The sequence below is a fragment of the Schistocerca americana genome, chromosome 8 (assembly GCF_021461395.2).
Source record: "Schistocerca americana isolate TAMUIC-IGC-003095 chromosome 8, iqSchAmer2.1, whole genome shotgun sequence".
NCBI classification, from domain to species: Eukaryota; Metazoa; Arthropoda; class Insecta; order Orthoptera; family Acrididae; genus Schistocerca; species Schistocerca americana.
In genome coordinates, this window is record NC_060126.1 from 25,202,899 (window position 1) to 25,226,466 (window position 23,568).

General features: G+C 45.6%; 1 protein-coding gene across 1 annotated transcript; it reads left to right on the forward strand.

Moving 5' to 3' along the window:
* Positions 1 to 624: 624 nt before the first annotated feature.
* LOC124545500 lies at positions 625 to 22,071 on the forward strand. Its single transcript, XM_047124444.1, has 4 exons — positions 625 to 845; positions 14,171 to 14,290; positions 19,450 to 19,714; positions 20,985 to 22,071. The coding sequence occupies exons 1-4, from the start codon at positions 754 to 756 to the stop codon at positions 20,988 to 20,990; spliced, it is 483 nt and encodes a 160-aa protein (XP_046980400.1). The 5' UTR covers positions 625 to 753; the 3' UTR covers positions 20,991 to 22,071.
* Positions 22,072 to 23,568: the final 1,497 nt, after the last annotated feature.

Consider the following 23,568-nt stretch of genomic DNA (forward strand, 5'->3'; position numbering starts at 1 on the left):
ATCTGGTTTCTGCTCGCTCCACGTGATTTAAATAAGTGACGATTTAAACTTTACCACGGCAGAGATAGGGGATTACACAGTCCATATATGTCTAAGGTATCTAAAGAATCTATGGTCCGAGGTAGAACCTATGTCCCTTTACAAGAGACAGAACGTTTTCTATAAAGAAGTTACAATTCTCCGCTTGTTGGCAGACGGTGTCTCCGAAGCAATGGCCACACAATCGTTACATTTCGTAGTGAAAGCAAGAAACGCCGAAGCAGACACTAGCAGTGCGAGAGAAAAAGCTGACATCGACGACGGAAGTGAGCTGTGGCAATCTGCAAAAGTCACGGCATGCGACAGCTCGCTAACACCCCTTGCGCGATATGTGCTAACAGAAACAAACGAGAGGCGATCTCGCTCCTATAAACCGGCGTCCAGCTCGACTACACGCAGCGCATACGTGCTGTCCCACCGGCTGGAGGCGGAAGAGTGTGAGGCAGCTTTGGCGCCGCTGATCAACGAGCAGAGAGGGGCGGGAAGGGGAGGGGAAGCGGGAAACCCGCGAGCGGTGGGCGGGGTGGGGGGACGGCCCGTATATAGCAAGCCCGGCCCACCGCCGGCGACCAGACGTCACCGCAGCATCCGTGGGACCTCATCTGCCTCGCGCCTGCGCTCCGCCGTCCGCCGACAGAGACCGCCAGCACCGCAGCCGGTACCGCCACACTCGAACGCCCGCCCTCGCCGTACACAAGCGCCGCCTGACGCACCATGTCCCGCATCGTCTTCTCGCTGCTGCTCGCCGTCGTCTTGGCCGCCGTCGCCGTCAGCGACGGCTCCGCCATGCCCGCGGACAACCACAGGTGGGTGCCTCCAGCGTGCGGCCTCCTACGACACATTCGTACCGATACCGTACCAGTTGTAGTGTAACCAGAGAAATAATTGTACGCGACTTGTGGCTTATTAAAGATACTGTCTGCACCTCACGTGTCGTCTTCTGAGCTATTACTGCGCGACACAGCGTCTTTACAAGATGAGATTGACGGAGGAGATCGAAAAAGTTCAAAGAGGGCAGCTCGTTTTCTACTCTCGCAAAATAGGTGAGAAAGTGTCACGGATATGATAAGCCAAATGCGGTAACAATCAATCAAAACCAGGACGTTTTCCCTTGGGGTGAGACCTTTGTACTAAATTACAATCACCTGATTTCTCCCATGAATATCAAAGCATATTGTTGACTCCCACCTACATAAAAAAATTGAACGTCGTGATAAAGTAAGATCGAGTAGAGTTCGGACGGAGAGATTTAGGCGTTCACTTTTACGGTGCTCTGTTCGAGAGTGGAACAATGCAGAAATTGAAAGTGGTTCTGTGAAGCCTCCGCCACACGCTCAAGCGTGAATTGTAGAGAATTAATGTAGATCTAAATGTAGAACAGCGCAGCACACAATCTCGGTTTTCCCCGTTAGGAAATCGTGCTACTAATAACACAAGACGAGCTTAACAAATAAAAAAAATGTAATCTGACCGGTGCAACTCGTGCGATTTCGCTGAACATTCCCTAAAACTTGCAACCGATTATCCGGTGCCATCCTCAGCTACTGTCAGCTGCCAATTACCTTTCCTATATTTTGTAGCTAAGCCGGCCGCAGTGGCCATGCGGTTCTAGGGGCTTCAGTCTGGAACCACGTGACCGTTATGGTCGCAGGTTCGAACCCTGCCTCGGGCATGGATGTGTGTGATGTCCTTAGGCTAGTTGCGTTTAAGTAGTTCTAAGTTCTAAGGGACTGATGACCAAAGAAGTTAAGTCCCATAGTGCTCAGAGCCATTTGAACCATTTTTGTAGCCAATTTTTCACCTTATTCCCTCGTTGGGGTCGTCTGTTAGTAAATCTGCAAGACCAGCTTGGCAACTCGAAAAATACAATCCAACAGTGGCAGGTCTCGCTCGTGTGGCTTCGCTGTACAATTCCTCACAGTTGCTACGTATTTCTAATCGACATCAGCAACAGTTGCTACAGGCTGCCCACTATTTTTCCGGCACTGCGTATTCAGTTTTCCTCCATTTCCTCATTTTGTATCTGAGGCCTGCTACAGGCGGCAATCCAGCTTCAGTGCTTCACATTTTGTTGTTTTCCCTAATTTTGCCTCCAGTGTTTTCCATTCCGTGTTTCTTTTTTCCAGTCCTAGCTCCACTTTGAACCTAACTCTCCTCTTTTCCCTGCAATCCTTTCATCTCTAACCGCCTTATTCTAGAACGGTCACTGTGTGCAGTTTTCTCATTTTCAAGCTGTTCCTTCGTAAATCGTGCTTGACATCTTCAATACACTTACTTTTCTTCGTTGGCAATAAAGTATTTAAAGAGCTGTTTCGTTTATCAGTTGTCATCCACTCCACACAAATTATCAAGGAATATTAGCCCCCTACGTGTTATTATTTCTTTTATATTTTCTGTGTTGTGATTTAGTTCAATATTACTTGTAAGTTTCCATTAGTTTACCTTTTCCAGAGGACACAGTATTTCTCTCGTGATTTTTCATTCCAATGATTCCAACGCATATAACTTACCATTCAGTACAAGGTGATTCAATACTGCCGTCGTCTGCAAGTCCAAATACCTTCTCCTCGGAGATATTAAATCTTTTGCAAAGCGACACGCCATTAGCAGCCAGCATTACGAACTTATCCGTTCACTGGCGTCATTCGGGCACTAGCAAGCCGACTTTCTCTAGTACATCTCTGTGGTACCGTCTTGCTGCGGAAATAAAAGTTGTTCGGACTTCTGTGTTTTTACCAAAGTCATAACCTCAGAACAGATTTCCTTATTTGGAACAGATTTAAACAGAAGCGAAGTAGAAACGCCCTATGACGTTAGCACCAGGAGAGCTTTGTTGGTGACGTGTGGATCGCCCCGTTTCTGACCTGGTCGGTGTTTCCGGCGTATTTCTCGTCCCATTCTTATCCCCACTACGCAGCAAACGCTTTGTGGGAGTAAATACAGCCCGCTGCTGCGCAACGCTTGTCCGAAAATAGGCCGCCTCCGATAGCATCCGCAGTCCACAGAAATTTCCATACGCCTCTGACGTGCCGACTTCTCTTTAGAAGTGACGTTTCGTCGTTTGACCTCACAAAACATTCCGCACTGCGTTATATTACTATCTGGTGCTCATCAGAGGCAGAACTATTTTTTACGGTCGTAGTTGCAGTGCTGTAAAGCGTCTTTGAAATTTATTGCATGGCCGCAAAATAAGGGGCAACGCTCACAATTCCAGTTACACAATTTAACTGTATGTTTGTCTGGATCATAAATATTTTATTAGTGTCGCCACTTCTTTCAGCCACTGGCCGCCTTCAAACGGTAATTAGCAATCATCAGTGCCAACAGAGAATGACCAAGTGAAGCGACCACAGGCCAGCTTTACAAGACTGAAAACGGGCAGAGCATGAGAAAAACAGTATTGAATTCACAGTTGTTAAAGTTAATTGAGCAGTCCTGTACAGATGATCTACAAATGCTCCCACTATACACATGATTCAAATTTCTTTTACTAGCGACTGTGATGAGATACCTGGTACTGAATTTTCATCATTCCGTGCTGGAAATAGCTACTGCTAATTTGTTTGTATACATAACTCTCTTTCTCCACTTTTTCTTCTTTGTAGAGTTTTTTGCAAGATGGTCAGTGGCTGAAACGCATCAGGAAATTTACAAAATATTTTTGGTCCAGACATAGATGTCATTAAATTACATAAGTGAACGTCTTTCGAAAATATTAATTCTCTTCCACATGGGTGCCGACACACGTGATGCTCTAAACGTCTGCCAGATGGCGTAACGAAACTTGTGTGCGCTATAATCCCCCCCCCCCTCGAGAGCCCTGTCAGATACCTCACTTTATAGTCAGTAATAAGTAAGAAACAGTCAACCTTTTGTTTTATTCCTTCTGTAATTCTATCCATTTTTTACTGTTTTTAGAGCCCGTCGAAAGACTGTTACTGCACTGCATCCACCAAAAGTAGACATAGATAAAGGTAAACTGGGAGTGTTGGTCTCGATTAAACTGCCACATTGTTAGTCAGCTGAAGTGGTTGACGAAATCAGACGAACGCTTGAACGATATTTAGCAGATACGCGCGGTTTCAAGTAGAAATCGACAGTATACAATCGCCGATCCAATCACCCTACGTACACAAACACACGCACACACACACACACACACACACACACACACACACACACACACAAACACAGAGAGAGAGAGAGAGACGGGGGACAGAGTCACACAGAACGCAACCAACTATTTGCAGTGGCAATACCGACAAATAAACGGGTGGCGTAATCTCCGGAAGCAGTCCCGTGTTGTGTTGGCGAATTTGTTGACGTAACGAGGTCGTACCCGCGGGTTCCGCCCGCCCCTTTCACAACGGCGACGTCATGCACACCAGTGTCTGACGTCACACCCACGAACTCACGGTGACTGCAGCAAAGTGGCTGCCGGCGCCCACCGCTCGCAGACGGAACTGTCGCGCTCGAGGACTCCACGACCCCGGGACACCTGCCGATCTCGATTAGGAAACTCGCCGCTCTTTATTTGGCACGCTGTCGGCCGCAGCTCTCAATGCAGAGTGATCCGTACTCCAGCAGCCATTGCATCACTCACTCGCAACATGTTTTATCGCGGCTCGCGTAAGCGGGCGCGTCGGTACGAGTTTAGCTTATCTCTTGCACAAGTGTCCTTCACGTAAGCATTTAAAATTAGTTTTTGTCAGTTTAATGTCAACGTCCGCTCTCCTTCATTCGCCACAATTGTCGGTCGCCCACATCGCGCCATCACGGCCGTATTCTACGGTCGGCACTTCACTGTTTCTTGTCAGTAAACGGGCTTCAAATTTAACTGGAGCTCTTCGCTTCTGATGCAAAGTACAGCACCACTTAGACATTGGTAAGACACTGCATAGGACAGCAGTCTAAATACCTGTCCATCGTGATTTAGGTTACTGTACATTTGTATCTCATTCAGTGCCATCCTTTCTGTTGTGTCTAGACAAGACAGCCTAGACACAATTAGAGGAAGCCGAAAGGCACGCGCTTCAACTCACGCAGGCTGGCGTGAGGTCTGAAACAGGATACGTAATGAATGCTATAAAGAAAAGTACGTAGCTTCTGGAATACTTAACTTTAATCCACATTTGTAGAACATCGCTCTTGATGATACATGCTTCACAATATTAATTATCAATTGAATACGGCGCCTTGCTAGGTCGTAGCAAATGTAGCTGAAGGCTATGCTAACTATCGTCTCGGCAAATGAGAGCGTAGTTGTCAGTGAACCATTGCTATGAACGTCGGCTGTACAACTGGGGCAAGTGCTAGTACGTCTCTCTAGACCTGCCGTGTGGTGGCGCTCGGTCTGCAATTACTGACAGTGGCGACACGCGGGTCCGACGTATACTAATGGACCGCGGCCGATTTAAAGGCTACCACCCAGCAAGTGTGGTGTCTGGCGGGGCCACCACACTTTCACCTCTCGATTTAAGTTTTCTTCCTAGATACCCCCCCCCCCCCCCCCCCCAATCCTGGAATTATGATGAGATACAAGGCTGTGTGAATAACATTCCTTTGTCAAAGACTGGGATGATAGCAGCAGGCTACACAAACCATGAAGGAAACAGTCCGGTAATGGAGGGAAGTGTGTGCGCTTGTTAGAAGCGGAAGGGGAGGATAAAATTCTACAGGACGCGTAGACTCCACTGCAGTAAGCATTCTGTTGCAGTGGTTATGAGGTCTACGTTTTATTTCAGTTTATTGGCTTTCACTTCGTGCCCATTCAGCCATCTCAGTAATGGAAAGACGATAGTGTACTGGAGACGATTATCCTGTTAGTCCCGACGATAGTAACTTAAGGATAACACTTATTCCTCGAGCAGAGAAAATTTCCGACCCAGCCGGAATCGAACTCAAGCCCCTTCGGTTAGGAATCCGACGCGCTGAACCCGGAGCTGCCGAGGCGGACATCGCGCGGTGTTGAAGGAGCTTTCACGGGGCAGACTGCCTCGGACAGATGACCACAACAACAACTGTGACGGCCCAGCTGGGTACTGACCTCTGCTTCCGGAGTGCCGAACGCTGCACTGCCGCACTCGGCTGATGCAAACAGCGGGCGGGTTGAGGCGGTGGCTGCTGTAGGGCGCTCAGCTCGCCCAACACGCACTCGGCCTCGCGCCCGGCCTGCCCAGTCAGCGGAGTCGCCGCTGAACCCGGGGACCCCTGATAGCGCCGGCCGGCTGTCCACACGTGGCGACTGACCTCATTCTCCAGAGGCGGCCAGTGCGTGACACCGGCCGGAGGCGACAATTCCGCCTCCCACCGTGCGCCGACTCCCCATCCGCTCACCGTATAGTGGCTTCTCGAGCGCCATTTATGGGGGGGGGGGGGGGGGCGCATCTGCCACTACGCTGTTCAGACCTGCTCGCCTAGCTGGCGAAAATTGATGACCAGTATTCTCCACAGCTCGCAGTTCTCGTTCCCGAGCGCAATTGTCTTCACTAACGTTTCAATTGTCAGTGCTGGTTTCTTCCTTAGGAGGGCTACTGGCGCCCAATGGTAGCGATCGACCGCCTTGTAATCCTCATCCGACAGGTGTCACTGGATGCAGATGTGGAGAGTCACAGCAAACTTCTCTCTCGGCCGTTATCAGCTCATCAATCGACCTCAAGAGGGCCGAGTGCACCCGCTTGTCAACAGCTCTCGGCAGATCCGGACTGGCACCCGTCCGAGTGCTGGCCAATCCGAATAGGTGATCAGTCGGAAACCGCTGGTTCCGCTGCAGCGAGGCTGTTGGCAGAGCTGCTGAAAACGCTTCGGCCGTGGGGCCCATATCGTAGTACCGTGACAGTTTTTCGGCAGAGTTTGCTCACCTGAAATAACGAAACGCGCATTGTACTATCCAGCAACTGCGGATTTGGTGACTGACGCGAATAACTATGTAGGACATCTATAGAGGTGACGTTTTAGGCAATAAAAGGAGGATGGCATCCCGTCATTTTTAATTTGCTTGCTACAGTCCACTTGGACGTGTGTCTGCACTGTACACCAAACACACGCAGCGTTTTGTAACAGCTCTTCAATGGGCTCACGTTAAAAGTTTGCACCATTTGACGGCAGCTGGCGCGCTAACCAGAAAATGAGGCAAAATGACGGACGGAGACCTGCGGTCGTCAGGTGTTGCGCGTCTCCGCGGCCGTGTGTCCCCACGGTTCCGGCCCGCCTACGCGGAAGGCTGTTAATTAGATTGGGGGCCTCAGCACTCGCGCGGCGACGCAGTAGTTACGGCGACAGGCGCCCGTCATCAGGACTGCATCGGCCGCGCAATTAATCCAGAGAGCCCCGCCGGACTGCAGGCTGCGCTCCAGCTCCCGGTGGCCCACTTCACTGCCGCTGTCCCTCGCACGCGCCAAAGTCCGACCCCCCTCTGTCTTCTCACTGAAGGGTTAACACTTTGCAAGCGCCGCCTACGCTTTCTACGTCATATTGCATATTATCATCTTCTGAAAAGTTAATGTTACCAACATAAGCTATTAATCGTGAATAATTCTTTATTGACGACATTTACAAACCTTAGACCTATTAATGTGCGTCGTACAATTGTGATAAACTTGTGTTGTCATGTGATATACAGAACATACGAGAGCAGTAGACAAGATTTTTACGTAAACTTCCTACATTAAAACAAGTCTAAACTTGCACAGACGACGAAACTAATGGTCAGTTGTTCATTAAAAGCCGATTATAATAGTAACACGAATTTCTCTAAATATATTACAGCTGTGGAACATGTTTTCTTTTGGAATCACGGAACAACTTCAGTTTCGGATCTCTTGGTTCCTTCCCATTTTTCCAGCACTTCTTGGTCTTCTCCCACGTCCTCCTTTTTTCCTTCTATGCATGTTCCTACTCATTTTTTTTTTTTATTTTCACGCCTAATCGTCATCTAAACTCCCTGTCTTATACGTAAGAAAAATTGATCTCTGTTATTTCCAGTTCTCCCATGTTGTTTCTTCTTAGTTCTTTTAGGAGTTATTGAAGCTATGCTACTGTTGACTTTTTTTGCAGAAATACAGCATTAATTATTTCGGTAGAAGTGTCCCAAGAAGGTTAACCTTAGCTTTGCCACCACTTCCAATATATTTCTTTGTACTTCGGCAGTTGTTCTCATTACTTGTCAATTTCCAGCTATGTGTAGCTGTCGACTGAATGAGATGGGTTGCGCCCCGCTAATGGCGTGCTACAGCACTGAGGTCTCCATATATCAATGTCTATAGGGGCGGCAGACATGTACCCGCACACAAACAAATCTTTATTTTATCCAGGTGGTAGTTAAAATATCATGATTGTAGGTTGCACGTGGAAGAGGATTAAGTAGTGTCAAGCGAGGGTCAAACGTCATTAATGGAAGAAAAATTAATAGCAACGAAAACACGGAAATTCCTGGAAACCACTAGAAGATAAAGTGTGTATGATTTAAAGCAACTTGAGAGAAATTATCGACACAAATAGTAAACGACATAAAACAAAATTTTGCGGGTGAAAGTGGAAACGATATGTTAGTTACATACATGTGTGCGACTACATGCTCTACCATAAAGCACAACTCTCTTAGATTCCTAGACAAGGGGTTGAGCAAATACGGATCCAACCCTCACGACTCAGCCAGCCTGTGCGTGGTTCTCACGTGACTTTTCGTGCTATTTTAGACAAATACTGAGCTGCTCCCCTAACTCGGCGCTATAAAAGAGACGTCGTAGTGTGGTGTCGTATGTCATCATCATTCATTTGTGAAAGAGCTTTCTTTTAATCGGTTATGTTATTTGCGCAGTGAATAAAGAACGGAACTGAAATTCTGTTAACATAATTAAGCTTTAGAAACATATTCCTGTTCCTCAATACAGAATTTACGTACCTATGCCGTTTTGTCTCGCTTGTTAGTGTTACCTCTAAATATTCATACGGTGTCACGTGGTCAGGAATTCAAGTATCTTTTGTGCGTTTAAGGCGACGAGGAGGGACGCACTCTCTTTTGAGGAGGACTGTCTCAGTGCGATGAGTTAACCGCGGAACTCAGTGACTGGAGAATACAGTGGAATTTGCACAGCGGCTTTCTGCGGAGACGGGGCACTGAGGGAAATGTAAGGAGTCCAGCCTTCCTGCCGCGGCCCCCACACCGCCACAGCCTCCGCCTTCGTTACACGGATGGGAAAATTCCCGCCGACGACAAGGCTGCGGAGATAAGACATGCGCGCTCCTCGCTGTCCTTCCATGATTTTCCATTATATTACCGTACGTAAGGAGACTTGCTGAGGAAATGAATAAACTGCGCACCGTCTCCTATCTTTTCTGTTGACTCAACCCCTCTGCGGCCGCCAGAAAATTGCGGGGGTATCTGGAATGTGCGGTATAATGCGGAGGACATGGTAGCAGAGCGCGTGCACGTAGTGGGAGCGAGTGTTTAATCGTGGGCAGCGACTTGCGCACATCGGGGCTGAGAGATGCAAATTCAGGCGAAATGAAACGAGAGTAACTTTTTTTTATCATTTCCGTTTACTATGGTACCGAGATAGGGATCTAACCCCGCGTCGACAGTATAAGCTCGGATTGTGAATGGCGCATGGGGAAGGAAGTCAGCAGCGTCTTCTTTGTGGGAACAATCCCAGAACCGGCCTTAAGTGATTTAAGAAAATCACAGAAAACCGAAATCTGGCTGCCAGGGCTCCAGCTTCTCCAGAACCAGTCCCGTGCCTCCACACTGTGACCCTTGTTCGATTACTGTGTAAGTCTTCCAGCCGGACGTAAAAACTGTTGCTACAAGTATTGAGTTAATTAAAGGAATAAAAAAATACCACAAGGGGATAGTCTACACCGGTGTTGTAAACGCTGAAAGTCTCTTAAATTAGAACGAGATATCCTTAAAAAGGATGTGTAGACTGGAACTTGGCTTGCAAACTTTCCCTTGTGAAAAGATGTGCTAAGTAGGAAGATCAACACTCCCAGAATAGATGGAGTTCCGCTCCGGCATCTGTTGTCACGTGACGAAAGCTTGACATCCCCCTCTACTTTTTGTGCCAATTTTCATTGCTAATCACAGCAAGCGTCAGAGCGCTACACACATTTTCTTATGGCATCATAGAATACCTTCATAAGAGTACATAGTTTCAATTTACGTGCTATCAATTATTACAAACCTTACTAACTCATCCATATCTGCGTACTCTGAACAGCACTCTGGAGTGTGTAGCAGAGGGTACTTCCGTCCGCAGTTCGTGGTCGTGCGGTAGCGTTCTCGCTTCCCGCGCCCGGGTTCCCGGGTTGGATTCGCGGCGGGGTCAGGGATTTTCTCTGCCTCGTGATGACTGGGTGTTGTGTGATGTCCTTAGGTTAGTTAGTTTTAAGTAGTTCTAAATTCTAGGGGACTGATGACCATAGATGGTAAGTCCCATAGTGCTCAGAGCCATTTGAACCATTTTAGAGGGTACTTCCCATTGCACCTGCATATTAGGCTTTCCTTCGGCTCCATTCGCGTATGGAAGGCAACATAAACGGCTGTTTGAATGCCTCTCTATGCACTGAAGTTACTCTAAACTTGACTTCGCAGTCCATGCGGGAGCGATAGGCAATGATTCGTACTCTATTCCTAAATTCCTCAGTTAAGACTGGTTTGTGAAACTTTGTAACTAGGCTTTCGCGAGATAGATGCCATTTGTATTCACTACTAGTACTGCCCTTCTTTGTATACGTTCAGTGATCCCTATTAGTTCTACTTCATACTGGCCTCACACACTTTAGGAATATTCTGGGATGGGTCACACGAATGTATTGTAAGCAATCACCTTTGCAGCTTCACTGCATTTTTCTGGTATACTGCCGACGAACCGAGGTTACCACCTACTTTACCCACAACTGAGTCTATGTTTATTTTCATATCCTTACAAATTGTTACACCCAAGTACTTGTGTAAGTTAATGGATTCCAGCTGCAACTCATTATTATTGGAATAATATGATCTTTCGTTTTTCGTTTTGTCAAGTACACACTTTTCCATTCCTGAAAATTTAAAGCGAGTTACCGGTCTTTGTACCACGTTGAAATCTTATGAACATGTGGCGATATTTACGTAACGTTTTACAGTTTCTATCGCAGACATAACTGCATCTTCTGCATAAAGACTGAGCTCACAGTCAATATTGTCTGAACGACAGCAAGGGTCTTTGCGGCACGCCTGAAGTTACATTTACATTTGTCAGTGACAACGTCTCCAAGACAGCACACTGCCTTCTCCCGAGCAAGAAATCATCACATGAGTCGGAAATTTTGTCTGATACTTCATACCGTAGTGACTCTCCTGTGGGACATTTCGGTATATATAAGGGCGGGGACAGCTCTAGATACTTTCAGTACTAATCTACCGTATCTTCCGAACCCTTGTGGGACTCGGAGAATGCTACGAGTAGTGAAGCTACGAGATGTGTGACAGATTGGGAGCTCGGGTTGGCTGTGAAGTGTGTACGGGTGGCCGAGATGTTTAAGGCAACCGTTCTGGAGGGGCGCAGCATCCGAGCTCGAGTGGCGGTCCGGCACACATTTTCTATCTCCGCCACTGATTTATTTAAATGCCGTCAGACAGCAAAGTAGTGTTTCTCTTAATACTGATTAATACGTGTTGGTACGCTACGGAGCAAACTGCGGAAACTCGTACCGTTTATTAATTGTGCAGAGCCTCGACTGGGAACGTACGGCGGATACAGCGAGAAGTGCGACCTGTTGCACGGCAGTGACGCGTGGGCTCGCCGGAGGGACTTTGCACCGTGCGAGGGACAAAACCTGGCTGCTGGGGTTGGACGAACCCGCGAGCCGCGCTTCTACCAGAGGTCCCGCCGCCACTACTGCCAGGGCGGCGCCTTTGGCGGGCTATCGCGCAGACGGCACGGGTCGCGAACCCGACGACGACAAGGCCGCGCTGTGCGAAACGCAGCCGGTCGTCGCGTCTGCCCCACAACGCCACATCAAAGGCGCTCGCGCATGATGCAAGCGTTCCTCCAAGGGCCAGACGTTTCCTTCCACGCCTGTGTGTCACTCAGCAGTAACATGTTTCACTCTCTGAGGAATTAGAAGGAAAAGGGGGAAAAAAACGAGAGCTCAAGTTACCTACTTTCGGCCGAACCCCTGGCCTACAGTTGTCTAAAGTGCTTTCACGAGGGAGGTGGCTAACGCGGTGTAAAGGAGGGACGGTGAATCGTCTGCCAGACTTAGGTTTACCTTTAAAGTAACCTTATCGATTACGGATATTTTCCGCCTTCAGTGTCTGACTACTATGCAGAGGACATTGGTTCGATTCCTGGCTCTGCAGGGGCTTCATCGTTGGTGGGAGGACTGGAAATAGATGCAGTCAGCCTCGTGAAGTGAAATAAAGAGCTACTTCAGTGAGAAACACAGACTCCCAAGTTCTGGGAAGAGCGGTATGTTGAGTCGATGCCGCTTCGTATCTGACTGCCGCAATATGGTAAAGGATGACACAGCGGTCGGTCGGTGGTAAATGGCCTGAGAAAGCCAATATAGGGAGCTTCAGCCTTATTACGAATGTTCCAGAACCGGTGTTGGCTGTGTATTGGATACAAATACGGAAAATTACGACTCGTCTCTCTCTCAAATATATTTTATTCCCATAAACCAGTCTTTCAATCTTTTTCGCTCATCTTCAGACGCGGCGTTCATAAATTAGATCCTTATTTCCGTAGTGTGATGCTAGGCTCAGACCGGCAAAACATAGGTAGCACTTCAACGTGCAGCCGCGAGTGGTAGTGATATGTCCAAGCTGTCTTGGGAAAAAAATTCTTCATTTACTGCGGCTGTGCCGTTAGTGTTTCCCTGCCAGCTCATTCTAATTGCTTGTAGGCTATAGACTGACCACTTTTCATTATAAATAGAAATATGGATAGCCACTAACTGTTTCCGGGTGAAAATGGAGCCAGAATGCGTACTTATATCCGTTTTGTGGCGATTATTCGCTTATCTGAAAGGTACTCGTCGATAGCGTAACGGAACGGCGGAGGCAGTAACGAAGTGATCATAAACGTGTCTGCGCTTACGATGCGGAGACGCAATCTGCCCTTCCAGGTGATCTGTGACCTACACATCGTCATTTCGTCCTGCTCTGTGCTACATATGGAGCAGATACTTACTAAAGGGCGGCGGAATTCCATATCAGAAAGATGGCTAGCAAAATACTAGGGGTAACAGACGGATACGAGAAAAAATATAAACAATGAGGCAGCTCTTTGACCATGTTCGGCACTCGCTAGACGTCATTCAGAGAGGGCAACTCGTTCCTGGGAGGGATTGTTTGCATCCGAGCACAAAAAAGGGTAGACGCGTGATAAGAATACTCACTGCGGCGGCTGCTATCTCGGCTTCGCGCGTACTCGCGCCGTGCTGTGAATGAGCCGACACTCACGCGCGGGGCCGTATCTGTTTACATACAGGGCCGGCTTTTTGTTCCTTTTTGGCTGTGCTCTTGGCGCGTGTCCAGTTCGCTTGCGGCAAGACTCATTTCTCGATCTTCTTTCCGCTCCACGCTTCTGCGCATCGGCGGGGCGATGTCTGAGTTTGGCGTCAAGACGACGTTACGTAACCTGCCGATAGAAGCGGCGACCGCGTTCGTCCGTTTGGCATCTTTTCCATCTCAGGAGGTCTCCAGCTTCTCTACTCTGATGGCCACAGTCATATGTGTCGCCAGGTCTCGATAACATCTCTCTCTCTCTTTTCGTTGCTCAATGAGTCATTGCATATGCCGGGCTTCTCTTCGTTCCTACCCCTTCCTGTCACGTTCCTCATTCACCCCCTTCTTCCACCCATTCCCGCACATACAAACAGAATATATAAATATTTATAGGCATACATGCCGGTAACATCGGCAGAATAAGTGGATGGCTACGCAACGTTGAAAACAGGACGCACCTCGAGTCAGCGCCTGTTTAGCGGGTGACCCACAATGCTTATCCGTTATGCATGTAGCCGTCCTCCAAACTCGTCGGCGATTCCTCGCGTTATGATATAGTGGATTGTACATTCCGCTAACATAGCGAAACAGGTTCGCGTCTTCTATGCGACTCTAATTGCAATTTTATTTTGTTTACAGGGTAAAGCGCATGTCGGACCACCGCGTCGCAGAACTCCAGACTCTGCTGTCGATGGGCAAAATGGGCGGCAAAGTCGTCACCCACAAAGTTGGATACGGCCAAGTGGACCCAATGAAAGTGTGAGTATAAATCATGTCTCTATGTAGTGTTGTGTTGTTTATTTAATTATAGATTACCCCGTCATTTGAAACCGGTTACAGAATCTAGAAAAAGCTTGTCGAGAAGCAGTTGTGCGTATGGCAGAAATTACTTACTGTATCGAACAAGAAGGGCCGTATCACTAGTTGCGAAAGTATGTGGCAGTGATTACGATTGATTTCAATCAGCGCGTTTTCTTACAGCTACTGAAGGGCTTTTAAAATTGAACACTGTCCCACAGCTAGCAGAAAAGGCAAAATGTTTTGGGAAACTGTGTCTGGGACTTATCTCTTAACACTACGGTATCACTTGTTAGGAAACTGCTAACAAATTGGTTTACTAAAAGCACGGTAAAGTCAATGGTTACAACATAAAAATTATACAGCTAATGTGTGTGGGGTACGATTTTTCACTTCCTGATTTTTATTTCGCTCTGTAACGCAGCACAGCAAGGCAAGTGTATTGCTCTTTGTCTCACCGTGTCGTGACAATTCTCGAGCGTTAAAAAATTACTGGACCGATAAATTACTAACTACAAATGCACTAAAAATAAGAGGTGACCAAAGGAGTTTGCACGTGCGTATAAGAGGAAGAGATAGATTTATGGTCCAGGGAGAGTTATTATGGCGCTATATAGGTACAAGGCGGATTTCAGAAGATGTTGGATTAGAAAGTTGGTTTAAAAAGAAATGATGAGCACAAATTAGAAAAAAGAATGATTGTAATGAAACTTCGACTAAATGTCGATGGATACAGTAGAATAACTTCGCTGTCTGTCTCGAAAACTGACTTCTCATCTTCCCAATAGCGTTCCACAAAAGTTATGTCGCCTCTATTCCAAATAATCCCCGAGCAGCCGTAGCATCTACCTGGCACGTACCAGTTACACATATGTCAGCAGCCTCTAAATTCCACAAAGAAAGGTTTCTTTCCAGTTATATAGAAACAGTAGTTTGATTTTGTCTAAATCTTCAATTGACACATACTATTGTTAGAGGGAACGACAAATAAAATACTGACAGACGAATTTCAAGTACTCGAGCATTGTGAAATGCTGTTCGTATAAGCGAACCAGTTGAAATAATAATTTTGTTGTTGCTAACAACTCGAGCTCGGTTTGGAAAACACCAGTGTGTGGTGATCTCACTTCGTATCGGTTCTCAACCGTAGAGCTAGATATTTCCAGAACGAGTTTCGGCTGGATGTTTGATCGGTGAGACTGATCAGAACTGGTCAACCGTTCCTCTCGTTGAAGGGTGGTGGAAAACCTCCGCAACTGAAACAGACATTCGCCCTGTAAGTACTGATATTAAGCCTGTCGCGCGTATGCCAGTTACACGCGTATTATACAGGCAAACTGCCGCCTCCAGAGTGAAACACAAAATTTTCTCTGCGGCGAACAGCGGCTGATTGACGAGGGGGAGGGAAAGGATGCAGGGGTGGCACGACAGGGGTGGCACGTAATTTCGTTTCCGCGGACTGGTTGGCGGTCGCCGCTTCGACAATTGGTCCGCCGGCTCCCCGCCCCTCCCCCCTCCTTTCCATGCTGTCGTCCACGAACGTCCTAATTCTTCCGCGACAATCCGTTTATCGGAGCACAGCCACCCCGAATGTCAAACGGGCGCCCTCGCCGCCTGCTGTCTGCGAGCCCGCAGAATGGAAATTAGCCGACGTGCCGTCGCGTCGGTTGGTTCTACCCCGACCGCCGCGAATCACATTTAGCGGTCCGCAGCGGACGACGAGCCGTCACTCCGACCCCCACCGTCCTTTTCTCAGTTGCTATTGCAAATGAATCGGTTTAACACGTGATCCTGTACTACTTCCTAACTGCGATAGATTCACCGCGAAAGAATGACACACCGTTGGATTTGCTGATACATACGAGCACAGATCCGTTTGACTGACGCCGGAGTCAACATGCATGCGGCACCGACATGCGAAATGTTCGCGTCTGCAATTGGCAGCCAGCAGAAGTTCCGCATATTTCGTGCTGCCGATCAAGCAGTGTGCGATTTGGAGGCTCCACACTTTCGTCTTAAGCATTTTCAATTCTTAATCACTCTGAATATATGATCGGTTCATTTACGAATACATGGTCGCTTCATTCACATCTGGCAACGTTTGTTAATGTAAAAAATGCCGATGCACCGTGGTTTGGAGTACACCTCAGACTGTAGGTTCCCTTGTAACTGCCTGGTTAAGTAAGTTCAGACTTCAACGTACTACATCTTATATGGATCGTGGCTATTAAGGTACGGTCGTGTTCAGACAACTTTTGGGTTGATGGCTGATTTAACTACAAAACATCGAGGGGTTAGGGCTCGAAAATTATACATTTTGGTTTCTTTCCATTTAAAACGAAACAGTACCTCGATTTTGGACAGTTTCTGGACATGTATTCATGTCACGCTTTGTACTGCTGCAGAGAACAACTAATAAACACTGGCAACATACGTATTTCAGGTACTCGTGTATTGTGGCAAGTAGTTCGTATATACGAGCCGGTTGAAATAGCAATTTTGTTGCTGCTGATGATTGGAAAACGTGGCACAAACATTTCGAGAACAGCCTAGTAGGATCAAAGAAAAGTAACAAAACTGTAATGTTCTATAGGTCCTCATAGCGTGGTGATGGAAGCTTACGAGTGAAGACAATAATTTATCGGGGCGATATAAAAGTCTGAGGTTTCGAGGTCCGCTGAGCAGTTACGACTCGTGGCCGTCATCTTGTGGCAAGACGCCCAGGTAGTGACTGATTACCTTTTGTTGCGGCCATTTGAGAGTGCAGCGTCCTCGTCATAAAATCGTTTCGGAGGAAGTAAGCGGCTATTCGCCGGAGAATTGTTGGGTTGAATCTTACCGAGATGTTGCAACTTCTCGGCAAATTCGAGCGACTTTATGTGAATTTAAGTAGCCAGCGGAGCCAGTAGGATAATAATTTGTTGCAATAGCTAGGCAGCAGTTCCACCGAGTGTGTGAACTACACTGTCTCCTTGCTCAGTTAATAGATCTAGTAGTGTAAAGCACCCGAGAGATAGTTATAAATTCCCGTAAACGTAGTTATAAGTGCAAGAAGCAGTTTTATGAGTAAAACCAGAGAAATTAGTTACCCGTCTATACATCACTTCTGCAACAACCACTCACATAAAATAAGGATAAGAATATTCTCGTCAACGGCCACTCCTTCATCAGTTAGTAAACTGAACAGTATGAAATCCGAATACGAACCTGCAAACTTTTGTTCAGTCTAGGACAGTTTTGTCAGCTACGTCTTCACAGCAAGAAATTTGTATGCTAAAGGAAAATATTCTTTCTGGTTATAGCAGAATACTCAGGACTTTTTCTTTCTTCTCTCAGAACTATACAATGGATAATCGATAAACCAGATAATCAACACCCCAATAACCAGAAGCCTGCTATAGTTAGCTTTCCTAAATTACAAACACAGATGGAATATTTTGCTTACGATCTGTTGAACAGTTGCAAGAGAGGTTAGTTACTAATTCATGCAATGCATAGGGGAACACATTTTATTCTGAAATTGCTTTTACGTTACAACCTGACAGTTTTTCGGCCTGCTGTACCAGAAGCAGAAATTCATGTACATAAAGTGCATACAACAACTCTACATAGCGGTTGATACATTTCGTACGGGCTATATAGCTGCAATACACAGATTCACCTAATTATACAAAAAATTTAATTATAAAAGCCGCGTTCAAGTGTGCATCTCGTAATTGTAATAATCAAGTATGTCGCAAGTTATAGCAAAACAGAATATTGTAAGATTTTGATTAATTATTTCAGTTGTGAAATAACACAGATAAATCTGTCTTTTTTTAATATATCGTATGTATAATCAAGTGACAATGTGTATAATTTTTGTATACTTGAGGAGAAAAATTGCGTGAGATGATATGTACGGTTATGTGCACTTGATGCGAAGGATGATCATCAGTATGTAATGCAACATATTTTTTTCTGAAATCAATTTGGTTTTATTCAGGACGGCGATACACCAGATCATTCCCCACTCTTTTGCCTACAACATAATCTCCGTTCAACGCGGCGGCATTACGACTTACGCCTTAGTAGCAATACCTTTATGCCCGATCCTGCTGGGCGACGTCGTAGCCGAAGTGTTACTGCATCAGCAACGCCTCCAGCACCCACGTACTCCTTCCCGCCGGCTGCATCCTTCATTGTGCCAAATAGATCTAGGCGCTTCGGAACCCAGCAGGCACACACCTTCGAGTACCCCAACCAGTGCACGAGAATGTCGGCACTGCCAACAGAGATGTCCATCTGAGCAGCGAGATGTTTAATTGCGGCCCGTCGGTTACCCTCAGATGAGAGTATCCGCACAGTGCCAGCTGTGTGCAGCCGACTGTCACGCAGGAGATGGGACACGTTTACGGCACCTCATTGCGATCATGAAAGACACCTCGCCCAACGACTCACCGTGCTTTTGTTCACTATCAGGTCTCCGTAGACATTCTGCAAGCGGCTATGAATATCTGCCAAGACCTGGTTTTCCACCAGAATACGGTTCTAGGCGCTACAGTCTGGAACCGCGCGACCATTACGGTCGCAGGTTCGAATCCTGCCTCGGGCATGGATGTGTGTGATGTCCTTAGTTAGGTTTAAGTAGTTCTAAGTTCTAGGGGACTGATGACCTCAGAAGTTAAGTCCCATAGCGCTCAGAGCCATTTGAACCATTTTGAACCACCAGAATAAACTGAATTATAGCTCCCTGTTTGGAACGCACTATCACTACAGACGCAGTTTTGGAGGTTACATGTAGTGTTGCCACCTATCGGAACTACATGAGACTATAAAGGCGGAAGCAGTAATATGACCAACAACGAATTCCATACTTTTTCAATCGAGATTGGCCGATAAAAATATGTGTTGCATTATTTATTAAACGGCTCTGGTATATTCGTTGTTCTCCCACCGTACAGATGGCCTGATAAGGAACGAAATCTAATCTCAAAATGAAAACTAATCAGTTCGTAGCACATCAAATAGCGCATAAGGAAGGAGCTTTGCTGCCATTAGCGATGCGCTGGCTTAGGAGTCAGCATTATCGACGACCACAGAAACTCTGTAACTGACAGCTGTCTCTCCTATCGTTACAGGGGACGCCGCCGCCGTTCTGATCCACGCATGCTGTCGCGCCTGCAGCAGCTGCTGCTCAGCGCAGCTGCGGGCGACTCCCACGAGCAACTTCCGGAGCAGGAGGAGGAGCAGCAGCACCTGCAGCTGCAGCTGGACCCCACCGAGGAGGACGAGCGGCAGGTGCTGCTGCAGCTGCTGGAGGGACAGCGGCAGGCGCAGTCGCCGCAGCAGCAGCAGGAGCAGCAGCCGCGGCTGGCGTGGTGGCCCAGGACGCTCACACCACAGGTGCGTGCTCACCTCACTGTTTATCAACTGACAAGGGGCCTTATGGACCGCCACTCATACTTGTAGTAATTTAGTTTCATCGCCTGAATTTTCATGCAGTAGTACTACGCAATTCTTAAACAAACTCCAGAGAGGTTTTGAGATTTGAGAGAACTATCAAGCAGAAAGCATTTGGATCATTTTCTTAGAGATGCCAGTAGCTCTAGTGATGTAATCAACAAGATCACTTCAGGAAAGTCTTATAATGGTTTATTGCGTTGTGATTCAACACGTTTAAGCCACATTCTGCCTTCTATGGTTCAAATGGCTCTGAGCACTATGGGACTTTACATCTATGGTCATCAGTCCCCTAGAACTTAGAACTACTTAAACCTAACTAACCTAAGGACATCACACAACACCCAGTCATCACGAGGCAGAGAAAATGCCTTCTACGCTTCAGTGACTAATGTCAGGCTCATTGGTCCAGAAATAAATAGGCATCAATGTCAATGAACAACTTCACCCCATTCTAGTTTGACGTGCCCCAATGATCAGCTCTTCACATCAAAATGTTTTATAACAGTGAAATTACTTTTTTCCAATTTCTGTCCCACAACTTCTAGCTGTTCATGTGGGGCAAACTCAATCAAAAAAATCGTCATATCCGATCCTTTAGCTGAGTGATCAGTGCGTCTGACTGTAATGCAGTGAGCCCGGGTTCTATTCCTGGCCGTGGATTGTATCATTTCATCATCATAGACACGCAAGTCTCCCAGCGTGGCGTCAGTTTAGAAGAGTTACGGCCGAACTTCCCCAGATGGGAACTTCCAGCCGTCAGTGCCACACGATTATTTCATTTTTCTTCACATTCCATTGGAAGTTCAAAACATTGTGAGACACATGCTATCAATACTTGTTTTCCGTTCTTTCATCGAAATTTATTGGTCTGTCAAACTCCCCTTGTACAGTTAGTCGTTAACTAGTATCAAAAGTGTATAGTTTAAAGTAACCAGCCAGTGGATCTGTCTAACAAGGTTTAGAGCCTGTACACTTAACTTTCGAGGACGTCGTTCTAGCAACTCAACCAGTTGAGACCTACGATGTGAGTAAACACATCTCTGTGGTTGCTAACTCGATGCACATTCCATCTCTACTCTGCAGATCCATTCGCTTTGAGAGGGAGGCTAGTTTATAAAGTCTAGTGTGGAAGTTGTGGTAGTACTCTGTGTTGGTGCTTGCCTGCGAGTTGTTGCTGACAGAGGTGTGAACAGTTGCCTCCTTGTTGCAGCTGTAAGCGAGCGCTCCACGCCATCGCCAGCCGAGCCGACCGGGCAGCTACAAGTGGCAGCTGGCTGCCGACCCAACCCGCTCAGCCCTACCGCCCTGCAGCCCTACCGAGCATCCAGTAGTTGCTAGTTCAGCGGTCATTTAATAATTTATTGTTCCAGTTAGAATTCATAGAAACTGCTGTACATAATTACAATGTAGTCTGTCTGATGTCAATCATCTCATCTTTAATTTATTTATTTATTTAATAATTTATTTCGTGTATGTTAATTCATTTAGCCGTATCTCTGGACAATATTCACATTCCAGTTCTATGTTTCATCTAGAAGGCTGTCTGTCCTGTCATGTCTCTCTCCTTCCACATTCGAGGTTCCCTTCTGTTTTGTACGTCCTTTTGACTTACAGAATTACACTCGTCGATTAGCCCTGACATTCCATTGTTAACTACTTTGTCAAACTGCTCTCACATTTCCAAAAATCCCTCTGTATCTTCTTGAGAGAGAAGTCTTGTAGTTGCTTCTCCAATAATTTCCTTTTCCTAAAATGAATTGTGCCCTTCAGCACATCCTAAAAATATTATCCCAGTCTCCAGACTGATCCCATCCCATGTTTACGACGCCTTGCTACAGCAAAAACTCTAAAATGTTGGTCTGCATACAATATTTCTACTTATGCGCTTCATTTTCTTGTTTTTCACCAGTAGATTTGTTTCTACTTAAACTTTTTGTCAATTCCTGCTTGAGAAATTATAAATGTGCTTTTGATGCAAAGATATTTACACAGCTATCTTTTGCCCTGAAATGTGAAACATAAAGCATGAAGATACCAGAAAGTATTATTATTTTTGTTAAGTTTTGTATTTTAATTTCACATGTACCCTTATAGAACTTGTAAGTCAACGTTGCTGGCTGTGTTTTATTTATTTTGACTGTTTCAAAGTTCCTATTTATAGTACTTATAAATTGTTTGCATAAACGTTAGTCTGTTTTTATTTTGTGAATACCGTCTGAAGTTTAATTTATTTTTAAATATTTATAAATGTATTAATTTATTTTGTCACAACATCGGAATGTTTTGTAGGTTATTGTGTGAGTCTTCGTTCAAAATCTGTTGACTATGAGAAAATATATCTTAAATTTGAAAATCAAATTTCTATTCGCCTTATTTTTCATTTCCACCTGTTCCACTCAATACATTAACTAATAATTACTGATAACATTAAATAATGGATATAGAAGATTTTGCATTTTACACTAAAATACAAATCGTTATTTCAGATATGTTCTGGAATTAAACATAAAATCTCATAATCTTTGACACATTTACACTGAATTGTAATTTTATTCACCAGACGACTTCAGTGACGTATACATTAGTTAAATCAAAATGATGATGCTATGATGAAATAATGTATACAGAACAGAGGCAAGATCACCATAAAAGTATACCGATGTTTGCAAACAACAAAAGTGGGGAACCTTAGATTCAAGAAACCTCATGAAGTAAGCACAATGATTTGCAGAAATGAAAGGAGGAAAAAAACACAAGTTCAAAGAATATTAGTTTTTCCTTCTGAGAAAAAGTACATGAGTTCCGTTTCTAGTGCAGAGAAAGTCAATAAGTAGTAAAGACATAAGTGAGAGGTGCTATAACAGTATCAGTATTCTCTTTACATTAGTTTATCTCCTCTCTGTTCTGTCTCTACTGACCTTTAATTCGATGGCAAAATTGCATTCAAAATCCACGTATAAACATTAAAATACGAAACTGAAATATGATAGTTTTTGCTTATTAAAATTTGAATACTGCTTGTCATTATTACCCTGTGACTATATCAAATATTCTTTTTTGTACTACATAAGTGAAGGAAGTCATTAAACTGTGTGTAGGCTCTTCTTCCTATTAGCACATAAACTTTTATATTGTTCACTTGTGCTGTCAGAATTTTTTGTTGCCCAAGATAAATGCAAGGAACTCTTCTTCTTTACCCGTTGATGTACGAATACAGCGGCTGATACAGTGATCTCTGCCGTCGCTGAATTTGCTAAGATGGCGTGGCGCCTTTCTTCATTGTATACGAATACACACCAAAACGATTATTGACGACCTTGGGCGACAAACTGGTTTGAATGAAAACAGCTTCCCTTAAAAGCACAAGTAATATCAGAGCGGTACATGAAGGAATATCTAGGTGGGGCTAGTATTTGCAATTGCCAATTTCAGTAATATTTTATCGCAACGCCATGTACACAGTTTCAGAACAAATATACGGTTTTAAGGCTTTGTAGCATTGAAGTTACAGTTATAAATAATGCATTAAATAAAAGATCAGCTCAAAACAAACGTTTTTACACCTGGAGGCAAAAGGAGGGCGGAGGAACGAGCAACATCGACCGAAGAACGTGTCGATTGAGTGAGACTCTTTCACACGTAGCGTGAAGAGATCAGTTGGAAGGTTAATCCTGAATTAGTAATTCCAGTGATGTCTGTGTGGAGACTTTTAACAAAACGCTGACATCTACGTCCATAACGTTTGCAGTTGTTACAGATTCTAAAGTCTACAGACAACAGTTTATTTGCCAAAT

Coding starts and splice junctions, on each gene's coding strand:
- LOC124545500 (XM_047124444.1), top strand. CDS start 754: ATGTCCCGCATCGTCTTCTCGCTGCTGCTCGCCGTCGTCTTGGCCGCC. Junction 846..14,170: donor ATGCCCGCGGACAACCACAG/GTGGGTGCCTCC, acceptor TTTTGTTTACAG/GGTAAAGCGCATGTCGGACC. Junction 14,291..19,449: donor CAAGTGGACCCAATGAAAGT/GTGAGTATAAAT, acceptor CTATCGTTACAG/GGGACGCCGCCGCCGTTCTG.